Below are 24,195 nucleotides of genomic sequence, written 5' to 3'. Positions count from 1 at the left end.
AATAGCTGAGGTTTATTTCCAGAGTTGGTGCTAAAGACTGAGAAAGTTCATTTTGATTGTCTTCAAAATCTAGGGATGGCAGCTAAGCATGAAAGAAGGTATGCGTACAAGTTATAATTACTGCAGACAAAACTTCTTGTCAGGAAGAGTTCTTCAGGTGAGTTGTTTCTGTGGTGGTTTGTTTTCATTCATTTTCTATTGTGGTAGCACGTCAGGGTGTTGCAACTTTATCTTGCATGTCCTGCTTTGACATTGAACATGTTATTTCTGGAATATGCTCCACTTTACCAGCTGTGTGAAACAGACTCCTGACCCATGCATGACATCAGGCCTGTGCTAAACGTTTTCCTCTCTTCAGTGAGCTTGCGCTTCTTACTTGGAGGATAGGGGGCTGTGGGCACTCCGAAGGTTACTGCTTACTGGAAATCAGGCTTGTTTGTTTCAGTAATTTTACTAGGCATTCTTAACCTGGATGCATAGACCCCTGAAACTGTATGCAGAATCATATGCTTATACATATGTGCCTTATTCTGGGAGGAGGGAATCGTAGCTTCCAGCAGATTCTCAAAGTGTCTATTAGCATCCCTAACCCCTTCCCCTCTCCCCAAAACCAAAGAATGACTACTGAACCAGATTTTCCTTGTTAGTTTTCTTTATGTCCATCAGAGGCTACTGTGTCAGTAATGAGTATACAGGAAGGAGAAAGGTTTATCGTCTCTGTAGTAACAGACAGTCCTCCATTGTGACGGTGTTCTAGGCCCCCATCCAGAATGGTATAAGAAGCCAGATACTGATGGTGCACATCTTTGCAAAACATCTGTTTTACTCCAAGATTTTGAGGCTGGGAAGGGGAAAAACTTTACTCTCATATTAAAAGGTGTCCTGGAATAGAACACAAAATTAATGTTCTTAGTACTTACCAGTACCTGACATTTATTTATGCATCTCTCTATCCCAGAAGCTCCATCAGAATAAAGACCTTATCTGTTTTGTCCAACACTATATCCCCCGTGCGTAGAACAGTGCCCAGCACACACTTAATGCTCAATAAAGGTTCATTGAATGAATGCCTGCATCCCAGTATTTGCCTTCACTCTCATCTGCCTATAGATGTACTTCAGTGTGACATTTTGAGAAAACAAAGGCTCTAGCTTTATTTTAAGTACATCAAAAACAATGATTTTTCAGTCCTAGCAGCACATTAGATTTACCTGAGAATGCTTAAAAAAAAAAAGTAAAAATGCCCAGGTTCTACCCCATGCCAATTACATCTGATCTCTAGGGGTGGGGCCTCAGCATCTGTTTTCTGTCGATCTTGGGTTAACCAAGTGATTCTAATATGAGGCAGGTGCTGAGAACCACTAATCTAAAGGGCATTTTATATGTAAGATGCAATAATAAATATTTCCTCAAGTCATTAAGATTTTTAAGTATAAAATTATATTTCTTCTAAATTACATTTTTTACTAAATGTACTCTTTTTCTTCTTCCAGGGTATATGTGGATTTTTCTGTGCTCTATGAGGTCCATCAAACAGAGTTTCCTTTTTTCATTAAACTCCAGTTTACATTATAGTATTTTTATTAAGATGTCAATTAAAACCATATATTATGTTATATTTAACCTCTAGTTATATTTTGGCATGTTATATGACCTTGAGACATTCCTAGAAAACTGTTAAATTGTCATCAGGAGACAGGATAGTGTTGCTTAGCTCTCAGTTCCTTTGATTTCTTTATCTCCTTCTCTGTTGTCTGATATACAGTCTGTGTTTGAACAGAAGCCAAAAGAGAAAGAGGTTTGGGCTTTTCTTATACCTGTGCTCAGCTACAAAAAGGAGTGTCTAAATCTAAACCACTTAACAATGTCCCTATTCCTAGGGAAAGATGTGAGCCAGCGAGACCTCCAGGTAAGAGAAAGGGAAAGTTCTGAGGTGGGTGTTCTGCATGGTGAATGCAGAACTAACTCACCTCTCTAGGCTCAGGGAAGGAACTAAGAGGACCTGAGCAGAGATGCAAGTAGGAAAAACTAGACAGTGTCACAGCACCTGGAGCCAAGTTCCCAAACAAAGTCAACTGCATTTTTTGCTGTCCTAAGAATTTCCAGGAAAATCAGACCTACCCAAAATCCAGTGAACATGATTTTTAAAATGTAATCTAGGGGTAAATAAATGATCTTTGAGTTTTTCTGTAGTCTATGAATTTCTGTGTAACTGTTTCACTCTGCCTGCCCGTTTGTATACATGTAAACTGCCTTTTTGGAAATGACCTGTTGATGAACCTATATGAGCCTCACTACTGTCCTCTATTGTAAGACTATCTACAGCTTACCTCTGACGTGTTGATGCCCCTGCTTAAAGATTCTTATCCCGTTCTTTCAGGAAATGGCCAGCCTCAAACGACAATTCACTGAACTGTTATCAGATATAGGCTTTGTAAAGGAGGGACTCAGAGCCAGGGAAATAGAGAAAAGGGCCCTAGGAGGAGATGGTATTCTGGAAGCCACCGGAGAAGAGGTAAGGAATGTGTAATTAGTTCTTTCTCTTTCGATTGCACATGAATAGTACTTTAGCTCAGGAACGCTTGTAGTCATCCTTCACTTAAGCCCTTTTATGCAGTGGGTTTGTGTCAGCTAACACTTATAAAAACAGGGCTTTTCTGTTCATTGTTGCTCCTGTTTATGGTTTTTAAATTTCACACTGGTTCTTGATAAGTGCATAAGAGGTAGAATAGACTTTCCAACAATGTCTTCTTAAATCAGACCAGCCTTTTCCCAACCAGGGGTTCCTTTCTGTATAACTATAGAAAGAACACTTCTTCAAGATGCACCTGATGCCTCTCTTCTAAGTGAAATCGGTCCTTTCTGGAGATTGGGAACTTCTATCTCATGAAGGAGAGTCTTTCTCTCCACTGATCCTTAGAAACACTGGCTCTATAGCTGCTCTGCAGAAATCTGGGCAGAGTTATCATGGGCTTCTTGGAGTGGGTGCTGTGTCAATGTATTCCAGTAGGGTCTATTTTTAACTTATAAAAAACATAATTTTTCCAGCACAGGGATAGAAGTTAGGTGCTTTTGGCTGTTTTAAGATAGCAATCAAATGACCTATAATGGTAAATTCAGAGCAACGATAGAGGTAGACATATCACAAAATTAATGCTGCATTTCTCTCGTAGGCAAATTCAAATGCTGAGAACCACAAGCTGATATCAGCAATGCTGTGTGCTGCCCTGTACCCAAATGTTGTGCAGGTAACAAAAGGTTTTTCCTGGGTTCTGCCACCACTGATTTCATTTGTAGCCAAGGGATATAGGTAAAGTCATACACATTAATCCTCTTAAAGACACAGACACACAGCTGTTTAAACCTAGTGTACATTTCTAGTCCTTTGTTTCCTTAAGTCTCTTTAGATGCTTCCTTCAAGAACATTTATTGAATATAGTAGGTTGCTTCTTTAATCCTTCTGACATTACAACGTTCCAGGAATTAAATGGACATGTATGTTGCTTTCTTAGCCAACCCGTGCATAAAGAACTACTCTTCTGTGTTAGATAGAAACTTGATTCTACTACATTTTCTCTTATGCCCTCTACCCTGGACTAAAATTAAAGAACAAAATCAAAACAAGTCAGTGCTTTGCCATGTGACCACATGCGCCCATCTCCCTTCTGGAGACCCCCTTGTTGGGCTCTTACCTGAGTTTTTATTATCTAGCCTTTGTCACCTTAGAATTTGAATTTGTCAGAGAACTGAATCACTTCTCTTTATGTTAAATCCACTGATTAATTTATGGTTTGTTTTCTGCTTAGCACTTGCATGCTTTTCAAATGATTGCTCTCTCCCCCTCCCCCCCCAATGAAAACCGTCTCTTGGTAGGAATAAAATTGATACATCCTTTCTAGATAGCATTTTCATTTCTAAGGATTTACTATTAGGAAATAATTGCATACATGCATAAAGATATATCTAGGGGAATGTTTGCGATTATAAGCTGTTAGAATGAACAATCTAAAATTCTAATAATAGGGAGTTTATTGGTTAAATTATTATAGATCATTACAACAAGGTACCATATTGCCATTAAGAATTATGTTTTAGGAAAATATTTTAAAACATGGAAAAAGTTCACAATATATTAAGTTTGAAAAGTATATTTATAGAAAACGATCCTATATCAGTTTCAATACATATGTATATTTTTATTTATATTGTGTTAATGGTTTTCTACATATATAAACATAGATCTAGCAGAGAAAACTAAAATGATATTTATCAAATATTGATGCTAGTTATTTCTTAATTATGTGATTATAGGAAGTCTTTTTTATTTGTCTCTAATGTTATTTATACAGTAAGCATGTATTATTTTTGCAGTATATATGTAATTCCTGTGTAGTGTGTGTATATATAAGCTTTTCAATTTTTTTTCAAATGGAATACTGTTTATTCATAGGAATTTTTTTTCTATTCATAGAATGTTTTCTTGCTGTATTGAAAGAAATTCATTTGGAAATGTGGGATTGGGATTGATAGTTGGCAGGTTCCTGGTCCGGCTTTGCCAGCTGGATCTCTGCACCTAATAATTAGTGCAGACCTGAAATACCAACATGGTTTCTCCCGCACGTGCCTGGTGTATGGTTTAGTCACATGGTGCTGCTGCAGCTATTCATACTTCTTGATGGTTTGAAAAGAAAGGAAAATGTGTGTGTCTGCTGCTGTCAACGGGAAACTAAGTGAGGGGGAGAAACAGCAAAGGCATTCAGACAAGACTGGCTCTGTGCCAAGGAATATATCCTATAGTGGAAATATACGTATTATATGTCTATTTTTACAAGTGTCTGTTGTTTAGGTGAAAAGCCCAGAAGGGAAGTTTCAGAAGACCAGTACTAGAGCTGTCAGAATGCAACAAAAATCAGATGAGCTGAAATTTGTCACCAAGAACGATGGCTATGTTCACATTCACCCTTCGTCAGTGAACTATCAGGTCAGAATGGCAGGGTGCACTTCAAGTTACATATGGCAGGTGGGGTGAGAAACACGGTCCCTGAAATTCGGCCGGACTGTGTTCTGTCCTTGCTGTGCGCAACAGCACCACTGGCCTGGGGAAGGTTGAGTAGGGATGAACAGACTGGAAATGGACTATTTCTGGACAGACTTTCCATTCAAGAAAATTCTACTGGCTACAAAAAAATGTTCAAGCCTGCTTTCAGATGTAAATTTGTTTTTATTTAAAAAAATTTTTTAACTACAGTTGACATTCAATAATATTTTATATTACTTTCAGGTGTACAACATAGTGGTTAGACAGTCATATACTTTACAAAGTGTTCTTGATATGTCCAGTACCCACCTGGCACTGTAGGTAGTTATTACAATAGTATTGACTACATTTCCTATGCTGCACTTTACATATTGTGACTGTTTTTTGTGACTGTCGCTTTGAACTTCTTAATCCCTTCGGTAAAATTGTTTCTTTGCGTCACTGAATTTATGCCTTGAAAGGCGGTGGCCTGTCCTCGCTGATCCCGCACCCTCCCCCCTCCTCCTCCGGCTGCTGCTGTGAGGCCTCTGCTCGCCACTCAGTAAACTCATCAGAAGTCAGGAGTACCCTCCAAGTTGTCCAGTCCAGTGAGCGTGCCCTGGTCCTCATCACACTGGACTCTCACGTAGTATTGGACATTGCTGACCTCCCTTCCTCATGAAGCTATCTTTGATGTCTTTTGCTTCTAAAATACCACTTTTTTCTCTCTCTCTGATCATCCTCTGCTATCTCCTTTACTAGTTTCTCTTCCTTTGCTCTGAAGTGGTGATTCTGTCCTTAGTCCTTACTTTCTCCCTGTAGCATACACGCCCTCCCTGAGCCACCAGACCACAACATCATGGTCCTAACTGCAAGCTCTGTGCTGACGCAGACCCCCACAGCTCTCACTCCAGTCCTGAGGTTTCCTCTAAGCTGGATGCCGTCGAGTCACCTCACACACAGAAGCTGAAAAATCAAATTCATTATCTCCCAATGCACTCTGCTCTTCCTATGTTCCCCGCCTTGGTGAATTGCACCATCCAAACCAGAACCCTGGAGTGACGTAGACCGTGCTTCTTTTCCCTGCTCCAATTCAGTTGGTCACCAGGTCCCAAAACTCCACCTTTGACATGTGTCAGATTTGCCTGCTCCTCTTACCCCACTGCCATTTCCTCAGTTCAAACCCCAGACAGCTATCTTTTGCCTAAAGTACTATTCTTACGTCTGATGCTTTCTCTCCAACCTTTTACACTACTGCTGCCAGACTTATCTTTACAAAACATGCATTTGATCATGTCATTCCCTTGCTTAAAACTCTCTATATCTGGCATCCACTGCAAACTCTCATATGACCTTTCACGTCTGGCCCCTTCTTATACCATGTTCCCCTCAACTCTCCCCTCTGTCGTTCCCTATGCTCCTGCAACGTGAGATTCCAGCAGTGTCCCCAAATGCCATGACATAGCACACATGCTCTCTGTGCCTGGATGGATTCTCTCATCCTTCAAGCTTCCATTAAATACTGCCTCCCCGGTGTCCTGCTCCCTAAGTTGCTCTTTGCTCGGTTTCACCACTGTATAGTATGCATTTGCCCACTGTTGTGCTGATCACATTATTTTATGGTTTATGGTATGTCTCCTTCCTTTAACTGTGAGATTCGTAAAGACAGGAACTATTTTCATTTTACATTCTTGATGTCTAGCATGGTGCCTGGCCAAAAGCAGATGCCTGATAAAGCTTTTAGGAGAAATGAAGGAGAAAAAGAGGGAGAATGGAGGAAGAGGGTTTGAAGTGTCAGGGCTGGTCAGTCCCCTGGAACTACTGAGTAAAATGTCAGCAAAGCATGAAAAGGATCTCCTTAATTAAGCTCAGAAGCGTCTGAGGACCATGAGGTCATCTGCCCTCTCAGCTGCATGTGTACGTGGGAACCAGAGGCCTGAGTGTGCTCCACTCCTCCTCTTCTGAGTGTCCTGTGGCCCTCATGCCGTGAATGCAGATCATTTATGCACCCACTCAGTATCTGCGAGCCCCTCTTCTGTGCCAGGGGCTGTTGTAGCTACAGAGGACAGCAGATGAGCTGCACAGACAATCTCTGCTCTCAGGGAGCACAGCTTCTAGTGGGGAAGACAGGCAAGAAATAAGTGAACAGTCTCAGCTTGGTGACAAATGCCATGAAGAAAAATCAAACAGAGAGATTGGGAGTGACAGGAGAGGGGCTGTTTTATGTAGAATGGTCGGGGAAGTACTCTCTGAGGAGCAAACAATGGAGCAAATCCTGAACGCAGTGAAGGGTGAGCCATGCAGATATCTAGAGAGAGAACATTCCAGCAGGGGAAATAAGTGCGAGGACCAGGAGAGGGGAGCATCTGTGGTGTGTTCCAGGAAGTGCAAGACAGCGGCAGTGCAGGTGGAGTGGGACGGTGAGGGGTGAGGGTGGTGGGTGAGTTGGGGCAAGCAGGCCGTGGTCAGGTCATTGGGACCTTGTGAGCCATGGTCAGGATCTGGGGTTTTCTCTTTGGGAATTCATCGGAGCATTTTGAGCCCTAACTGGATTTATGTTTTTAAATGATCTCTGTGGAAAAGAAACTGTAAAGATGCAAAAAGAGAAGCAGGGCGAGTGCTTAGGAAGCCATTGCAGGGTTCTGTATGGGATGATGGTGGTCCCTACAAGGCAGTGGCTGTAGAAGTGGTGAGAACTCGTCAGTTGATTACGTATTTTGAAAGTGGAGCTGACTGGACTAGTGATGATGTAGCTGGAGTGAGGGGAAGCGGACAATCAAGAATGGCTCCTAAATTTGGGGCTCGAGCAGCCAGTGAATAGGAGGGCCATTTATTCAGATGGCGGACACTGCGTGGAGGGAAATCAAGATTCCTTTTGAACATGAGAAGTTTCACGAGCTTATTAGAAAACCAAGTGGAGATGTCAAGTAGGTAGCTGCACGTACAACTCTGGAAAGGTACAGGCTGGAGATAATTTGCAGGTCATTGGACAGGTGGCCTTTACATCCATGGGACCAGTGGGAGGTCCCCTTATGTTGCTAGTGACATCACTGGCATCATCTGAGGTTTTTTGCTCCAGGTCAGACACTATGACAGCCCCTACCTGCTCTACCACGAGAAGATCAAAACGAGTCGGGTGTTCATCCGAGACTGCAGCATGGTGTCCGTGTACCCACTGGTCCTGTTCGGAGGAGGCCAAGTGAATGTGCAGCTTCAGAGGGGAGAGTTCGTCGTCTCCTTGGATGATGGTTGGATTCGTTTTGCAGCTGCTTCCCATCAGGTAAGGACAGATCTGTCCTGCAAGTCTCAAGCCTGAGGGGCTTTGATAATATGAAGTATAGGGCATTCCTTCAGGGACCAAGGGCAACAGAGCTCATTAAGAGTGAGTGATGGGTCTACAATGAGACCCTGAGAAAAACAGGCTGGAGTGGTGCCAGGGGTGGAGCCTTCATAAGACTTTGGGCAGCGTGCCGGGAGGGGAAGCCCAGGATGGCTGGTGTGAAAGATTCAGGAGGGAAGCGGTGCATGAGGTGTTGGACCCTCCTATTTTATATGCAAATGATGCGCCCACCAGAGAGAAATCAGAAAACACAGATGAGCAAAAATCAGTAAAAATCACCCTGAGTCTCCCACTACCATTAAAAAAGATAATGGAACTGAATTCTTTTATTCTCAGTTCTCAATTATGCACTATGTGGAGCCTGTAGAAGACATTTAAGGGGGAAGATGTTTTAAGAAATAAAAATTCAGCTTAACACATGTTAGAAATCTTATGTTGCAAGATGCAGAAACACCAACTCAAACATTAAAGGGAATTTACTGGTGTGTTTAACTAAAGTCTAGAGTAGCACAGTCCAATTGAAATATGTGACCCACTGTGTAATCTTAATTTTCCTAGTAGCCACATTAAAATAAGTAAAAAGAAGTAAAATTAATCTTAATATATATTATTTATCCTAATACATCTAAGAGGTTTTGATTTCAACACATAATATAAAAATTTATTGAGATATCTTACATTCTTTTTTCATACTAAGTCTTTGAAATCTGGTTTGTATTTTACATTCACAGGACAGCTCGCTTTGGACCAGCCACATTTCACGTGGGCATTAGATTAGCCGCATGTGACTGGTGGCTGCCATTTTGGATAGTGCAGGTCAGAAGGGCCCCGCAGGACTGATTTAATTCAGTGGCTCAGTGATGATAAAGCCTGGCTGACCTGGTGGTAGCAGGATGGCTACGACTGGGCCTGACCTTGCGCAGCACACTGACCAGCAGGGAGACTAAAACCTCCTCTTCCTAAACCAGTTCTTGTGGCCAGAGAAATGTCATGGGCTCTAAGGCCCGGATTACCTGAGCCACTCACCCTGGCAAGGATGGCGTGAGCCTGTTTGCTTAGATCAGGGCCCAACGGCACAGTTGCTGAACAAACGGGAGGCGCAGGCCAGACGTTAGGAAGACATGTGGAGGGCCACTACGTCAGCACAGGCAAAACGACATAAAATGTGGTTATTTCTCCCCACAAAAGCAGAAAGTGTATCCCAAAGCTAAAGAGATTTTTGTGGTTTAATATCCACCATTTTTAATTCTCCACTTTCCTGCTTCTGTTGGAGCAGATTACAGAAGTCACCAAGCTTTAATGTGGAGAACACTGCATAAAAGCCACTCTTTCAGATTTAATCTTTTCTTTAAATGATATGTGATAAGGAGCCTTTTTATGTTGGACCCCATTTAGTACATTACAGAGCTGACATTGAATTTCCTATTGTGTCAAGAAATTTGAGAAGCCCTTTTAGAATGAAAATGTGTTTAGTTTCCACCCCCAACCCACCCCACTAATGAAGTTAAAATTAATACCAGAAATCTAGACTAATGATCATCAGTCGGGGCATTTCCTTTGATAACTTTCCCTCCCCCGTTGGTCCTCGCACTGCTTACATGGCAACTCCCATTTTAGGTGGCGGAACTCGTAAAGGAGCTGCGCTGCGAGCTTGACCAGCTCCTCCAGGATAAGATCAAGAACCCAAGCATAGATCTGTGCACATGTCCTCGGGGATCCCGGATCATCAGCACGATCGTGAAGCTGGTCACCACACAGTAAAGACCAGTCTTAGGAGAGTGCTTGCTACTCACCTGCGTCCCGTTCACCTGGGCAACAGCAGCAGCGCCTCTACCTCGAACTAAAGCTGTGCTGGGCTGGCCCTGAGGAAGGAGCCTGGGGCCTGCACTGCCCAGCCGGCTGAGGCACCACATACCTTAGGGAACTTTTCCAGACTGAGTATTTCTAACAGCAGTGGGCACTCCCAGCACAATTGGAGTGTCTGGTAAGACTGTCTAAAACCAGCTTGCCTGTCTCTTTCCCTGTGATGTCCTAGAATGAATGAAATGCGCCTGATCACACACAAGTGAATGTTTAATACAATTCTGTTCTAATCTGTGTATTATTTTTCTCCTGCTTTTTACTGGGGTGAGATAGGGGCATGAGGAGAAATACTGATTGTTTTTTCTGTCATACAGGCTCAACTGAGAGAAGGTAGAACAGAGAAGAAAAAAAATCATGTGAGCAAGAAAGATTAAAATTTCATTTTAGGCTATTGGCTGCAGAGTAAACTTGATTTGTGAGGGATTTTTATTTTCACTCATTCAAGGTAAGCCTTAAGAAACAAACTTAATGAGCTCTTACTCGTTATTAAAACACAAGCTGGTCTTACCCACAACCCTGATTCTTAAACGCAGAGTAGTTCCGGTGTCTCTTCTCCGTAAGGTTTTCCATTTAGAAATCTTCACTCTCTTCTGAACTCACCCAGATCTAATGGCCACATTTCACATACCCAGAGGGGAATTGTAGTGGTGTTCACAGAGCGGAGTTGGCATGGCTGGGGTAGAAAAGGCTGCCATGCTAGTGTCAGATTTACAGCCATAAAAATACCTTCCATGAGACTGCTCATTTCACTCACCACGTAGGTTAATGGGGCGCCAGCATTTTGAAAGAACAGGAATACATTTACATTTCCCCTCGGCATTCATCAGTGTGGCCAGGAAGAATCCCAGAGAACTGAGTGGAAAAACGTATTCTTGTGTTTGTCTAGCCCTCTGGTTTCATACTGTAGATGGAATTCAAACTAATCAAGAAAAACCACCTCAGTGAAGGATGTTCAGTTTTTAAGATTTTGTTTTAGTTAAGTTTCCAGGAAACTTCTTAGACTGTCCAAGTTGATCAGTATCAGGTGTGTTTAAGCTTCAGTGCACCTATGCATAGAATGTACAGTATCCAAGTGCTGACTTGCTATTGACAGAAGTGGTTAGGCTGGGACATTTAGGAGAAATGAAGGTAAAACTGCAGTAAGCCTCAAAAGTTTTCTAAAGCCAGTTCTGACTTTTGGTGCTACAGTGGAGCTCATGCTGCCCAGCTAGAGCCATGGGGACTTTTAACACAAGTTTGTAGCAGAGCACACAGCCAGGAGATAGTCAACAGCAAACCTTTCCATTCGGATGCTGAGAAATTGCTCTCCTCGGGGAAGCTATTTGTGGGCTGGTTTCTTGCAGCCACGTATAAAAGCACAAATCCTATCATTTTCTAGATGTGCTGGAACATGAAAAAGGTTGGGGTGCCTTGGCTGAAGGCACAGAATAAGAAAATCCTCACCTCCAAACTATTAAAATTATGGACTATGAAATAAGATTACTCCTGTGATTAAAGATCAAAACACAGTGGAGTATTTCAATGAGAGACTGGATTTCTAAGCCCCAACAAGACGGTCAGCATTTATGTTCATTTTATGGAGAACTCTGTGAATGTTTTCTTAAATATTTGTTTTACTTTTATCGGATTCTAGTTAGGGAACAGTATTAATAAAGTACCTGCTACAAAATTAGCCTGCACTACTGTTTTGTACTATGTCTAACTGAGAAGTTCTCAGAAACTTCAAAAAGCTAAACATTCTTATAGAGGTGGTCATAGGTTGACAAAGCCTTAGCTCTGTCTTCTTCCTCCTTGAGTTCATATCTGACTATCACAACTCAAACTCCCTGAAAAGTACTCAACTTTGGTCTTCATCTTCCCATTCTATTGTCTGAGCATTTTAAGTAGTTTATCAAAGCACAGCCTGTGGATCTGTAGGCATGTGGTAAATGTTCCCTTTTCTTTCTAGTCAATGGTTTAAAAATGTCTCTAAAAGGTTATTGTAAAGTAAGATCTTGTGAAAGTACTTTGTAAAACTAAATTAGGGCTGAGGGTGTGGTTTTCCGATGTAGCCCAGGCTGGTTTTATGGGGACCGCACTCTGTGTCATGCTCTCTCAGTTGCTAGACTGAGAGCTGGTGAGCTTGGGCTCACACACTGAGGATGCCCTTTGCGGGTTCCCGAGACAGCAGGATGTGCTCACATGGCCATTGCTGGGCTTGAGCAACGGAGGCAGATAAGGCTGGCTCTTTCCTCCTAAATCATGCTGGAATTAAGCATAATTCCTAGGGCTTATTTTCCTCCAAATGCAGATGAAAAGTTTACTTAAAATATTTAGCCAGTTAATAAATACAAGGCAAGCTGTTGTTTTCAGAAGTTAGATCTTGATTGTGCATCTGTGTCAGTCAATATTTGAGTGCTCACAGTACAGAGTGCCTCGGGTAGAAACACAGATAGTTTATTGTCCCAGCGATAGTTTCAGACTGTTTCAGATTCACAGCTTTCTCCCATGTCTTTTAGTCTCACAAATGGGACACTGCAATGACTATGTGGACAGTTAACCGTGATGAGTCATTAGCACAGTGAGACTTTATTCTTGCTATTTCTGAGTTATCTCCAAAACAATGTATCAAAAAGATTGGTCTTAAATAAGATTTATAGTCAATCACTAATTCTTAGGGTGCTTTAAAATCTTAGATATTTTAATAATTTATTTTATCAGAGGCAGAAAGAATTCTTTTGGAGAATCACACATGCCCCTTATAGGAATGAGCGGAATCTATGACGCATAAAGATGTGGGATGGCAACCCAAGCATGAACCTATTCGCACAGACAGTCTGGCCTCTTTGCCACGTCTTTGCCCGGTTTCGGCCAGCCTGGGTCTACTCCTGAGTCAGTTCTAACCCAGCTAATAGAGTAAATAAGCCAGAAATCACTGCCTGGGTGAGGTAACTATGAGGAGGATGGCTTAGAGTGGATTAACTGGAACTATTTCACTTTTTAAGGAAAGAAACAAATGGCAGCAAAAGCCAGTATGAGAGGTTTGTTTGAAAAAGCAAGTTCCAAGGGGTGGCCTTAGAAATTCAGCCCAGTCCGATAACTACCAACATTGAGAATCAGTGTTTAGGATGATGACCCTGACATATTATAATATTGCTGAATATGGTATAATAACATACATCAACATTTTCAACAGAAGCATTTCAGACAGTGAGGGTTTATTAATAGTATTCCTTATTACTGCTACCTCTTCCAACCTAGGTTTTACTGGAAATGGCCAGAAGGAGTTCATTTTCCTTTCAAGTTGAATGAATTTATGTGATAAAGAAGAGATTATTCATGGCTATTTTTTTTCTACAAAAATTAAAGACAGGATAACTTAGCCAAAATGACTCATTTACTTCCTAAGAGTCCCATTTTAATAAGTTTCACCTCATTCTATCCTTGCATTTCAAATGTATTTGAACAAAAGTGTCTGTTAACCTTTCAAGTAAGACTTTATTTGTCCATAGAAGTTGATTAACTATAACAAATACAGGACCTTATCATATACAAAGACTATAAAGAAGTTTTCTCACAGGAGAAAATATAATTTTGTGTGTTTTAAACCACTTGTTCTCAACTAAAGTCGGTTTTGCCCACCAGTGGACATTTGGCAATATCTGGAGATGCTGTTGTGACAACTGGGGGGGACAGGGTACTTCTGGCATCTAGTGATTAGAAACCAGGGGTGCTGCTAAATATCCTACAATGCACAAGATAACCCCCAACAAAAAATTATCCAGTCCAAAATGTCAGTAGTGCCAAGGCAGAGAAACCATGTTTAAACAAAATGAGATAGGTAAGCACTTACAAAGTCTAGCTACTAGTTACTAATCAAATATAAATTATTCCATGGTTGTCTCTGAAAATGTGAATATATTTTGACTAATGAAAGCAAAATATCTGCCAAATCAACTCTAATGAACATGTACTGTATGTTCTGCCTGGGACTGAGGGTGGGAATGGGAATCGACTACAAATGGGCTAAGGGATGTGATGGGATAATGGAAAGGTTTTTTAAAAAAAAAGAATGGATTGTGATGACCGCTGCACAACTCAAGGTTACTAAAAATCACTGAATTATACACATAAAGTGGATGGATTTTATGTGAATAATACCTTAATAAAGCTCTTTTTAAAAATACGTATGACTACTACAAAGAAAAACAGTAACTTCACAGTGGAAGAACCTGACAGGCACCACCTTAACTAAGCGATCACAGATAAAACATCACCAGAAATGGGACAAATAAATGTCATGGCCTCCCGATATAATGTTCTGAGAACCCACTATCACTTCCAGGGTGTTCCAGTGCATACTGAATTCAATCGTAAACAAACATCAAACACCCAAATTGAGGGTTATTCCACAAAATAACTGGCCTGTATTCTAAAAGGTCACTGTCATTAGTCAAAGAGAGACTGAGGAACTATTCTAGATTAAAAGAGACTAAAGGGACATGACAATTGAATGCAGTACATGAACCAAGGAACAAAAACACTTTTCGTGTCTGTGAAGATCATTGAGATGATAAGTGAAATCTGGATTAGGTCTGTATTAAATCACAGTACTATATCAATGTTTATTTCCTTATTTTGACTGTGGTCATTTAGGAGAATGTACTCATTTTCCCATTGTGTCCATGATTTACTCTCAAACAGTACAAGGGGAGGAAAAAATGAACTCATTCCTACACAAACATGGAAATGCAAATGTGGTAATAAGATGTTAACATTTGCTGGAGAAAAGATCAGAGAATTCTTTGTCCTGTTCTTGCAAATTTTCTGTAAATCTAACATGTCCAAATAAGTTAATTGCAGTGTACCTGTATGCTATAATGTCAGTGGGTCTATTTGAGTAAAAATTAGATAGAAGCCAAGAAACAAATATGACAAGATAATGAGAATATAGGGGAAATAATTTCTGGAAAACGAAGATTTTTTAAAAAATGAAGATATGAATCAAACAGTACCCACAGTGGAAATAAACACATGGGGAAATACTAATAAACAAAACACCTTAAACACCATTTTATGTTCAGTAGCAAAAATTAAACAAAATGTTAATACTCTAAGGGTCTGATGAAATTTGTATATATACTTATTTAGTGCTCTTATCAAAGTAAAGCAGCACAAACCATTTAAAAAAAACAAGGAAAGCCTGGCCAAGCGTGGCTCAGCTGTTGAGCATCGACATAGGATCCAGGAAATCGAGGTTTGATTCCCAGTCAAGGCACATGCCCGGGTTGCGGGCTCCATCCCCAGTTGGGGGCATGCAGGAGGCAGCCAATCAATGATGACTCTCTCATCATTGATGTTTCTTTCTCTCTCCCTTACTCTCTCTGAAATCAATAAAGATATGTTTTTAAAAAAACAAGGAAAAACCTACCTAAGTTTATACGCTTTGATAGTACTTTCATTTGTAGGCGACTTAAATTGTCGTTGATAATGGCAATGAAGGTATTCATGAAGATATTCTTTGCAACAAAAAGAACAACAAATGTCAAAATTTAGGGGAGTGTTTTAGTAAGTGTGGTTTATCAACATAATAGGATAGTCTTTAATACTAAAATTATGAAAACAAAAATTTAAAAACTATATACATTGATTACAATTATGTAACAACTCTTAAAGGATTAGAAAGTAATATACAAAAGTATAAAGCATGTATGGGTACTAGAATAATTTTTTAATAGAAGAAAAATCTTTTAATTTGTTTGAACAATAAAATCCAACTGTGTAATAATAATAAAGAAGGCAGGAGGAAACTTATGGAGGTGATAGATATGCTTATAGCACACACTCTGGTGATGGTTTCACAGGGGTATCTTCAACCTATCAAGTTGTATATATTTAATATGTGCAGCTTTTTATGTTAATCATTGTATGTTAATGCAATTAGATTTGGCAGTAGAAGCAATTAAGTATATGCAATTATAGTCCTTCACTGCTCTGATTTCTCCCAAAATGTAGGCATGGATTTTAGTAATCCTTACTCGACTCCAGCATTCTAGAATCTGCTTCAAGGCATCATGACGTTTCTACCAGTTTTCATCAAACAATATGACTGTGAATGTTTTAAATTTTCCATTGATTTTTTTAAAACTTTTCATGGAAAAACCTATTTCAGCAACAACTTCTCTAGGAAAAGGTGGAGAGATTAGGAAATCAGATGAACAATGGGATAGGAAGAAATCAGTGCAAAGGTTGGAAACTTTGTTCCAAGGGGACAAAAAAAAATACTCAGTGATAATCACCTTTGTTTTGAACAGCATTCTCGATACCCTTTGTTTTCAAAGGCTGCCCTGGCTACTGCCTCCATCTGGCAAGGGAGTGCAGCGAACTTGGGGGAGGAATCTCCCTCTGGGCATCTGGAACCAGAAGAGGGATCTGAAACAGTTGAGTTAAACTCCTGGGAGAGAATCTTAGCTGAGGAACTGGCTGGGAAAACTCCCCAAGCAGGCAGGTTTCCATGGCAGAGCCAGATCATTAACTTCTTCAGCACTCAGGCAAATTGTTTAAACAACCAGAAGACTCAATTGCCAAGAAAGAGTCTCTATCCTCAGCTCATTAGTTGGACAGCAAATAAATCTACCAACACCAATGCACCTGTCCCTGCACCAAGGACCAAGCCCGAATAATGCTGTGAATAATTGCCTACATGGTTTACTCCTCCCAAGGCCGCCTCAGTTTGTCAATCTTTTCCATGCCAAGTTTAATTTTATTTCCCTTCCCCTATTTGCTTTGCGAAGACACTCTAGGGTCACAGGCAGAAAGGCTGTGCACTAAATTTCACTTACAGGACTGTGGAACTTTAAAGTTGTGAAGGACGGACTTTCTGTAAAGGGCCATATTTTTCTTAAATACAATCCATACGGTTTCTGTTTGCAATGCTCAACTCTGCCATTATGTCTAAGCAGCAGGTGCATATAAAACAAACTAGTAAGTGTGTTCCAATAAAACTTTAACAGATGGAGGCAACAGGCTGGATTTCTCCCAAGGGCCCAAATTTTGTTAACCCCTCTCCTAGGGAGTCAGGGCCTCGGAGTTCTAATCTAATAATGACCTTGGGTTCATTCTAGACATGCCCATGAAAAAAATCCCCCAACTAGTAATCTGAGATGCCTTTCTAGGCCAGAAGCCTCCATATGGAGCCCAAGCCCTGACTGGCTTCCATGGGTCAGGGGTAGCGAAGCACACTTCCTGCACTTTCCCCTCAGTGAAGCCTAACCTGAGAAATGGAACTGAGTTGAATTCAGCCGCAGGATACCTGTTACACTTACCTTTTTCCTCAGAGGTATCAGCCCGTTCTCACTTGAAAGGCTTTGAGAGTTAATAAGGCTTATGTGAAGATTTTTACCAGTAGTCAAAACTTTCAAGTTTCAACCAGTTTCATCATCACACCAATAAATAAATCTTTAAACAGACAAATATAGTTAGTGCAAAGGACTTAATACACTTTATATTGAATGTAACATTGCATTTGTTCCAAATACAGTTCTTGCAAATCTAACAAAAATGGAGATATAGCCCCATCAAAAGAAAAGATTTAAACAATTCTGATGTCCCTGTGCTAATTTTGTTGCATGTGATGTTATCCTTGCCACAGTTCACTTGTTTATTAGCACTCATAGTCTACCTCTTTGATTTTACCAAAACAACAAATTAAAAAACACACACTGTGTGCCTTTAAAGTCCCATAATATGATGGCCTTAACATTCAAGACATTTTATAAAGGGGGGAAAAAAGAGAAGTCTTACTTCAGTGATCCATAGTCCTTGGCCTCTCATTGGAAGGCTGCCAGATGTCCTTGAATAAGATCCTGAACACGGGACAGGATAATCTCATTAGAACTGCTGCAATTTTCTGGACCATAAGGTGGGTCTATGGTCAGGACCCCAGCCACACACAGAGTCCTGGATGAATCTCCCTGTTCAGTGACAGGGATGTGGTTCTTCTCGAGCCATTTCTTTAGGCTGTTCTTTCGATTTTCCAGATCCTCAACATGGTATGCTTGGGAGTCTCCCGACGTGAACAAATGCATCAGCTTCTCTCTCACCCCATGGTCCCCTTCACTCACAGTTTCAACAGTCTGCACAGCATGTCCCATAATTCCGGTCACAGACATGCTGCCATCTTCAAGGAAGTTCACGAGGACGATACTTTGGAGGAAAAGTAAGTTCAGAGTGGATTTGCAAAAGAAAAACTTAAAGGCCCATAAAACTATGAAAGCAGCAATGGAATGAGAGGCATCAACCCCAGCAAGTCATTAGAATAATAGGGAATGCTCTTCTCTGTTTTAAAATTAATCCTCTCAGCACTAGATGTTTTCACTTGTTCAGTAAGCATTCATTGAGGGTCCTAAACATCTAAACTTTTTGTCCAGCCTAAAGCTAATCCTTGTGGGAGGCAATGGAAGCATTAAAGAGTTATGAATGCCTTAAATGTGTATTGAAAAGAAGAGATAGTACAGATTTAACTTTTAGAGTTAAAAAAACACAATTGAATAACCCCTTCAAAGCAAACCAAAGAAAATAATAAAGCACAAAATAAAATCGAAAACAAGTCAATAAGAGAATGAAAGTCAAAAGTTGATTCTTTGAAAAAAAATTCACAAAACTCAGAAAGATTAATAACAAGAAAGAAAGAAGGCCCTGGCTGGATAGCTCAGTTGCTTAGAGCATCGCCCTGATGCACCAAGGTTGTGGGTTTGATCTCCAGTCAGGGCACATACAAGCAGCAACCAATGAATGGCAAACGGATGTTTCTCTCCCTCTCTCTCTACAATCAACAAATTAAAAAAAAAAATTTTTAAAGACATATAAATAACAGTAGGAATAAGGCAGTATAAAGTATTAAGAACAAATTTATGCTAATAATTTTGAACTTAAAACAGAAAACTTCCTGAAAAATGTTTCTACTACTGACTCACACAAAAAAAGAGTGTAAATAGTCCTATAATCTTTAAATAAAAATTGAATAACTAGTTTAACATGGCAGCTTGGCAGTTATGGCTCAGTTGGTTGAGCATTGGCCTATGGCACCAGGAGGCCACGGGTTTGATTCCCCGGTCAGGTCACGTGCCCAGGTTGCGGGTGTGCAGGAGGCAGCCGATCCATGTTTCTCTCTCTCCCTCTCCCTTCCTCTAAAATCAAGTCAATAAAAAATAAACTACATCATCATAACACAATAAACTCAATCAAGAATGTGTTCAATTCTATCAGACAAATGACTCCCTTTCTTCAACAAATAAGGGATATGGAAAATTAAAAAGAGAAAGTGCAGAGTTATAGATTAAGATACTTAAGAGATTTATCAAGCAAATTGATAAGCCAATATAAAAAGATACTTTGGAGACAATCAGGCGAATCTGAATGCAGACTGGGATTTAGCTAACATCAACATTACTATTACTTTTGGTAGGTGTTATAATATTGTGCTTACATTTATTAAAGAGTCCCTATCTACTAAGAGATATATTAAAGTATTTAAAATTATATGCCTACAACTGGCTTTAAAATGCGTGGAAGGAGGAGTAAGGTTAGTCTGCTTGTTACACTGTTCTCTTCACATCTGTGTCTGTCTGAAACTTTCCAATAAAATGCAGTAAGAAAAAAGTGTCATTTCTACGCACGTGGCTGGTCTGACAAGGTGATCCACGGTGAGCTGCACTTAGACTCAAGGGCAATGAAATCCCTACATGGAATGATTAGCTTTTCATTTGCGTTTGGCTGCGACCGAGGGAGCAGGACCCACCCCGACTCACTTGGCCGAGACGGGGTCTGTGGTTAGAAGCCATCCTCTGTACTCCTTGTCGCTCGCTGTCACTCTGACTTCTTTGTAAGTGTAATCTTGCCATTCTAAGGGGCCTTTCTGCATCCATTCATCCGCCGCTGCCATGGGCCGGATCTGAAACCACCACCAGTTCGGGTTAAAATACACGTTCCACCCAAGCACCTGTCCTGCCCCTCATCGCCAGCCTACAGGTCAGGAACACCTGCGATTGGCCTCAGGCTCCGCATAAGAAAAAGTACCGTATTTCCTACCCAGTCCGAAAGCCTCGGGGTCACGGGGTCGCCGCGGGGCGCATCCGGGGTACGGGCCGCCTCCGCCCCCCCCCCCCAGGTCGCCTCCGCGGGCCCCGACCTCCGGTCTGCGGGCGCTGGAGCCCCTCAACTCTGCTCTCCTTCGACCAGAGGAGCTCACTCCACGCCACCTTTAGCCAAAAACCGAAAGAGAAAACCCCGCGAGCCGCCCATTCGCGCTCTGGGTCCCCCGCATCTCCCCGGGGAGAGGCCCGACCCCCGACCTGTCACGACAGCCCCTTAAAATGCGTGCGGGAAGCGAGCAGAAGCGGGGCGCGGCGGAGCTGACCTCCGGCCCGGCCCGCCCGCGGGGCTCTCGGCCGTGCCCACGCCGGCGCCCGAGCGCTCAGTCCCCGCGGGCGAGACCAGCGCCCGTTAAACGCGGCAGCGCGCAGCCCAGCGCCCACGCCGAGGCGGCGGCTCTTCCGGCGGGGCCGCCCGGGCCCAGCGTGCTGTGCGCCACGCGTCACTTCCTGCCCCCAGAACCCTCCGGTTTGTAGTCCTCGGCCCTGGTCAAAGCTGGAGGTCCGAGGGTCGCGGGCGGGGCGGGGCGGAGCTCCCAGGGGAGTAACAGTGAGCCTCGCTGTTCGCTGGCACCCCTCTCCGCTGCCACGGTGGACATTTCAGGAAAAATTTTTTAAGAGGAAGATGCTCGTGCAGGTGCTCGTTGATAAAAACGGAATCCGCTTTTGCCTCGGATTCAAAGCCGTGACCCCGCCAGGTCCCCGAAGGCTCTGGGAGGTGAGGCGAGGGGCCTGGGAGGGGAGCGCAGAGCCCAGGTATTTCCGCGCGCCCCGTCCGTGCGGGGGCGCTCGGCTCAGCCCTGCGGCCGTGGGAGCGGGGAGGGGACGCGCGCTCGGCGGGTCGCGCCGCCCCCGTGGGAAAGGGCGGGGGACGCGTCCCCGAGCCTCGCTGGCGCCAGGCATGGTCCAGAATTTTTTCTGGACTGTGATCCTGAAAAATGCTACAAGGTGGTAAATGTTCCTGGAGATGGTGAACACCAAGGGAAATTTACAAAAACTGAGAGGACTATCAAACCGTGATGTAGAAGACTTTGAAAATTGATCAGCTTTTTCCTTACTACTTGGAACTTGAGTTTTGTGTAATCCTGAAGTACTATATTGTTTCTTATTGTCATTTAAAAAAAAACAAAAAACTTTCCACCAACCTACACTCATTGAATGATTGGCTGATTATATTAATGTGGCTTTAGTGGATTAAATTAGATTTTGCCAGTTAAAGTTCTTTGTAAATCTACAAAGAGCTAATAGAAATACTGTTATTATAAAGTGAAGGAAAACGTTTGACCTCGTAAAAATCCAGTTTAAAAGAATTAACAACCATCTGTATTGCACAATGAAAGACTTTATATATATACACATAATTGTTATGTATACATAATTCTACATATAGAAGCTAGCTTCAAGCTGTTAAAGTGATGAGGCAGGGCAATTTCCCTCCCTTCTCTCCTCTCTCCCATTAGTCTCCTAACTAAAAGGCTCATTCTCAGCATCTGCTGATGCAAATCATTGATGGAAGTTCCCTAACACACAAGTTCTCAGAGAAACTCTCCTGTAGTCTGAGGTCACTAAGACGAGATGGTACCTTCTTTCCCGTTGATGCCCCTGGTACATCCCCCATACCAGTTGGTGTCCCTTCTCTCACATTCTCTACTTTTCTCCCTCTCTTCCCAGTCCCTCTCCCTCCATCTCCTTCCTAATGTCTGCCTCCCCCTCAAACCTTCACAGACACATTTAATCCCTTCCTCTGCCAATACCACAATTGCTTATTTTAGATTTTGGAGTACATTTATTTTAATTTTAGCAAGAAATATTTTTTAAAGAGGTTTCTTAAGTGCCCTGAAGAAAAGCAAAAGTTTAAAAATTGTCAATAGTCTTAAATTGTTCACTGTTCTTTTTCATTATTATTAATATTTCATTGATTTCAGATAGAGGAAGGGAGAGAGAGAGAGAGAGATGGGAAGGTCAATGATGAGAGAGAGTCATTGATTGGCTGCCTCCTGCAGGCCCCTCACCGGGGATGGGGCCCACAACCCGGGCATGTGCCCTGACCAGGAATCAAACCTCAATCTCTCGGATCATAGGTAGATGCTCAGCTGCTGAGCCGCGCCAGCCAGGCCGCTGTTCTTTATCATGGTGCAAAGATAAACCTGGCCTGCCTGGGCTAAACTGTCACAAATTTCAATTCACAGTGTTCGAACCTCCACAAACATGGCAGCAAAGGAGAGCAGGGGAGAAGGGCCCAGGAAAATCAGCCCCAGTCTCTGAACTTTCATTCAGGTGGGGGCCGAGGGGTGGACCCACAGCAAGGGCAGCCCCTCCTCTTGACCCCCAGGGAGTTCCAGGCTGTCCTTGGAGCTCAGGAGGTATTTTGGATGAGATGCTTCTGCGGGTCACGGAGATGCCAGGTACTCTCCTGATGCGAATCCCATGCAGAGAACACCTCAGCAGTTTGTATACCTCCATTGTGCCCTGGACCAAGTCCTTTCACCTTGCACGCACATCACGTATTTCTGGCACCGCTCTTACCCACAGCTATTTGCGTCCAGCCTCTGGCCGTCCACGATTTTTAAAAATTGTATAGGCTTGACTCTTGACCTTTTGAGATGCTTCTTTTTAGAGGATGGTATACATCATATAAATCTTAAGAGAGAACTGAAGACCCTCCTAGCCAGCCCCTGCAGGCCCTGGCCATGGTCAGAGGAAGAAGCTGGGGGTGCTCAACACCGCTGCTGGTGCAGTTGCTGTGGGTGGTAGGGAGCCCCCAGGGCCATGCAGAAGGACTGGGCTGGGGGTCCTTGTCTCCAGGCTGGCTTGAGGAGTAGTCATCCTCACTTCCATGCTGGCTGGAGGAATGGTATTCCTGGATTTCAGGCTGCCTGGGGGAGTGGGCATCGTCACTTCCTTGCTAGCTGGGTGTCTGTCAGGGTCTGTTGTCTTCTGCCTTGATGCCTGAACACCCTGAGTTAGGGAAAGACTGATGTTGGGGTCAGTGGAGAGGGAGGGCCTTACCCTGATCCTGTGGCCCTTCATCTTGGTTTTTGTACTATCTAGGATTAAATATGTCCCCATATTATTATACTTTCTTTCTGTTACTAACTCCTGTATCTTCTACTGCTCAAACCCCAGTTTCTTCATTTTTTCTGTGACGTGGGGGGTCCAAGTCACCCCAGGGGGCTCCTATAGTGCCTAGTTCCTCTGCCTGGCCATTGCTGACCCAGGGGTCCTTCATTATATCTTCCAGGGTTGGTCTTTGGCTGGGGTCGTCATTAATTTTGTTAAAATTTTTTGAGATTCTAAAGACAAAAAGTATGGTACAAGGAAGTGCCCACTCAATGTCTGCTGCTTCTCCTCTTCAAGTGTGTCCCCCTCAAATGGCAGTTTCCCGTCAGCACCTGGTAGAGAAGTACCCCCACACTCCAGACATCAGCCTTGTGCCGTCATAGAGTTTGCACTGCAAGATCTCTGGGGCTGTATAGGAGACGGTGCCACAGAAGGTGCACAGTTTGTCATCTGTAAATTTCCTGCTGAAGCCAAAGTTGGCTAACTTAACATTCATGTGACTGTCTAGAAGGACGTTCCCAGGCTTCAGGTCCCTATGGACTATCCCCTCTGGTGGCAATACTGTACTGCTGAGAGTAGTTGCCAGAACATGGCTCGGGCTTTCTCCTCCATCACGAGCCATAGTTCCCCTCTGCTCACGTGCTCCATGAAGACATAGTTTGTTCTTGGTGGTAACTACCTCGAATAACTTTAGGATGTTTGGGCAACTTAAGTCCTTAAGACAATGGACTCCTCATAAAACTCTGGAAGAACCCTGTCGCCTCACAAACTTTCACAACAACCTC

The 24,195-nt window shown here is 42.5% G+C and overlaps 2 protein-coding genes across 6 annotated transcripts in view; one reads left to right on the top strand and one right to left on the bottom strand.

The window, feature by feature from the left end:
* Window positions 1–14,385, top strand: part of DHX57 (DExH-box helicase 57) — a 45,489-nt gene extending 31,104 nt beyond the window's left edge. For 4 of the 5 annotated variants that reach the window (XM_081157091.1, XM_081157092.1, XM_081157090.1 and 1 more), the window contains exons 19-24: window positions 74–157; window positions 2,381–2,515; window positions 3,174–3,248; window positions 4,847–4,981; window positions 8,097–8,297; window positions 9,975–14,385. In XM_081157091.1, coding sequence (XP_081013217.1) covers window positions 74–157; window positions 2,381–2,515; window positions 3,174–3,248; window positions 4,847–4,981; window positions 8,097–8,297; window positions 9,975–10,118 — 774 coding nt within the window. In that variant the 3' untranslated portion in view covers window positions 10,119–14,385. The remainder of the gene's footprint in view (window positions 1–73; window positions 158–2,380; window positions 2,516–3,173; window positions 3,249–4,846; window positions 4,982–8,096; window positions 8,298–9,974) is intronic. The other variant, XR_014000203.1, reaches the window with a different exon arrangement.
* A 3,291-nt stretch (window positions 14,386–17,676) lies between these two features.
* Window positions 17,677–20,768, bottom strand: GEMIN6 (gem nuclear organelle associated protein 6). Its single transcript, XM_081157100.1, has 3 exons — window positions 20,552–20,768; window positions 20,009–20,151; window positions 17,677–18,404 (listed from the first exon to the last, which is right to left on the bottom strand). The coding sequence occupies exons 2-3, from the start codon at window positions 20,140–20,142 to the stop codon at window positions 18,029–18,031; spliced, it is 510 nt and encodes a 169-aa protein (XP_081013226.1). The 5' UTR covers window positions 20,143–20,151; window positions 20,552–20,768; the 3' UTR covers window positions 17,677–18,028.
* Between the last annotated feature and the right edge of the window lie 3,427 nt (window positions 20,769–24,195).

Source organism: Miniopterus schreibersii (genome assembly GCF_964146895.1).
Source record: "Miniopterus schreibersii genome assembly, chromosome: 13".
Lineage (NCBI taxonomy): Eukaryota > Metazoa > Chordata > Mammalia > Chiroptera > Miniopteridae > Miniopterus > Miniopterus schreibersii.
This window is presented reverse-complemented; position numbering and strand designations above follow the sequence as displayed.

Bases quoted from the DNA above. Each gene is read 5' to 3' on its own strand.
- GEMIN6 (XM_081157100.1), bottom strand. From the start codon at position 20,142: ATGGCAGCGGCGGATGAATGGATGCAGAAAGGCCCCTTAGAATGGCAA. The intron at 18,405-20,008 runs GTGAGTCGGGGT...TTTCCTCCAAAG, and splicing joins ACAGACCCCGTCTCGGCCAA to TATCGTCCTCGTGAACTTCC.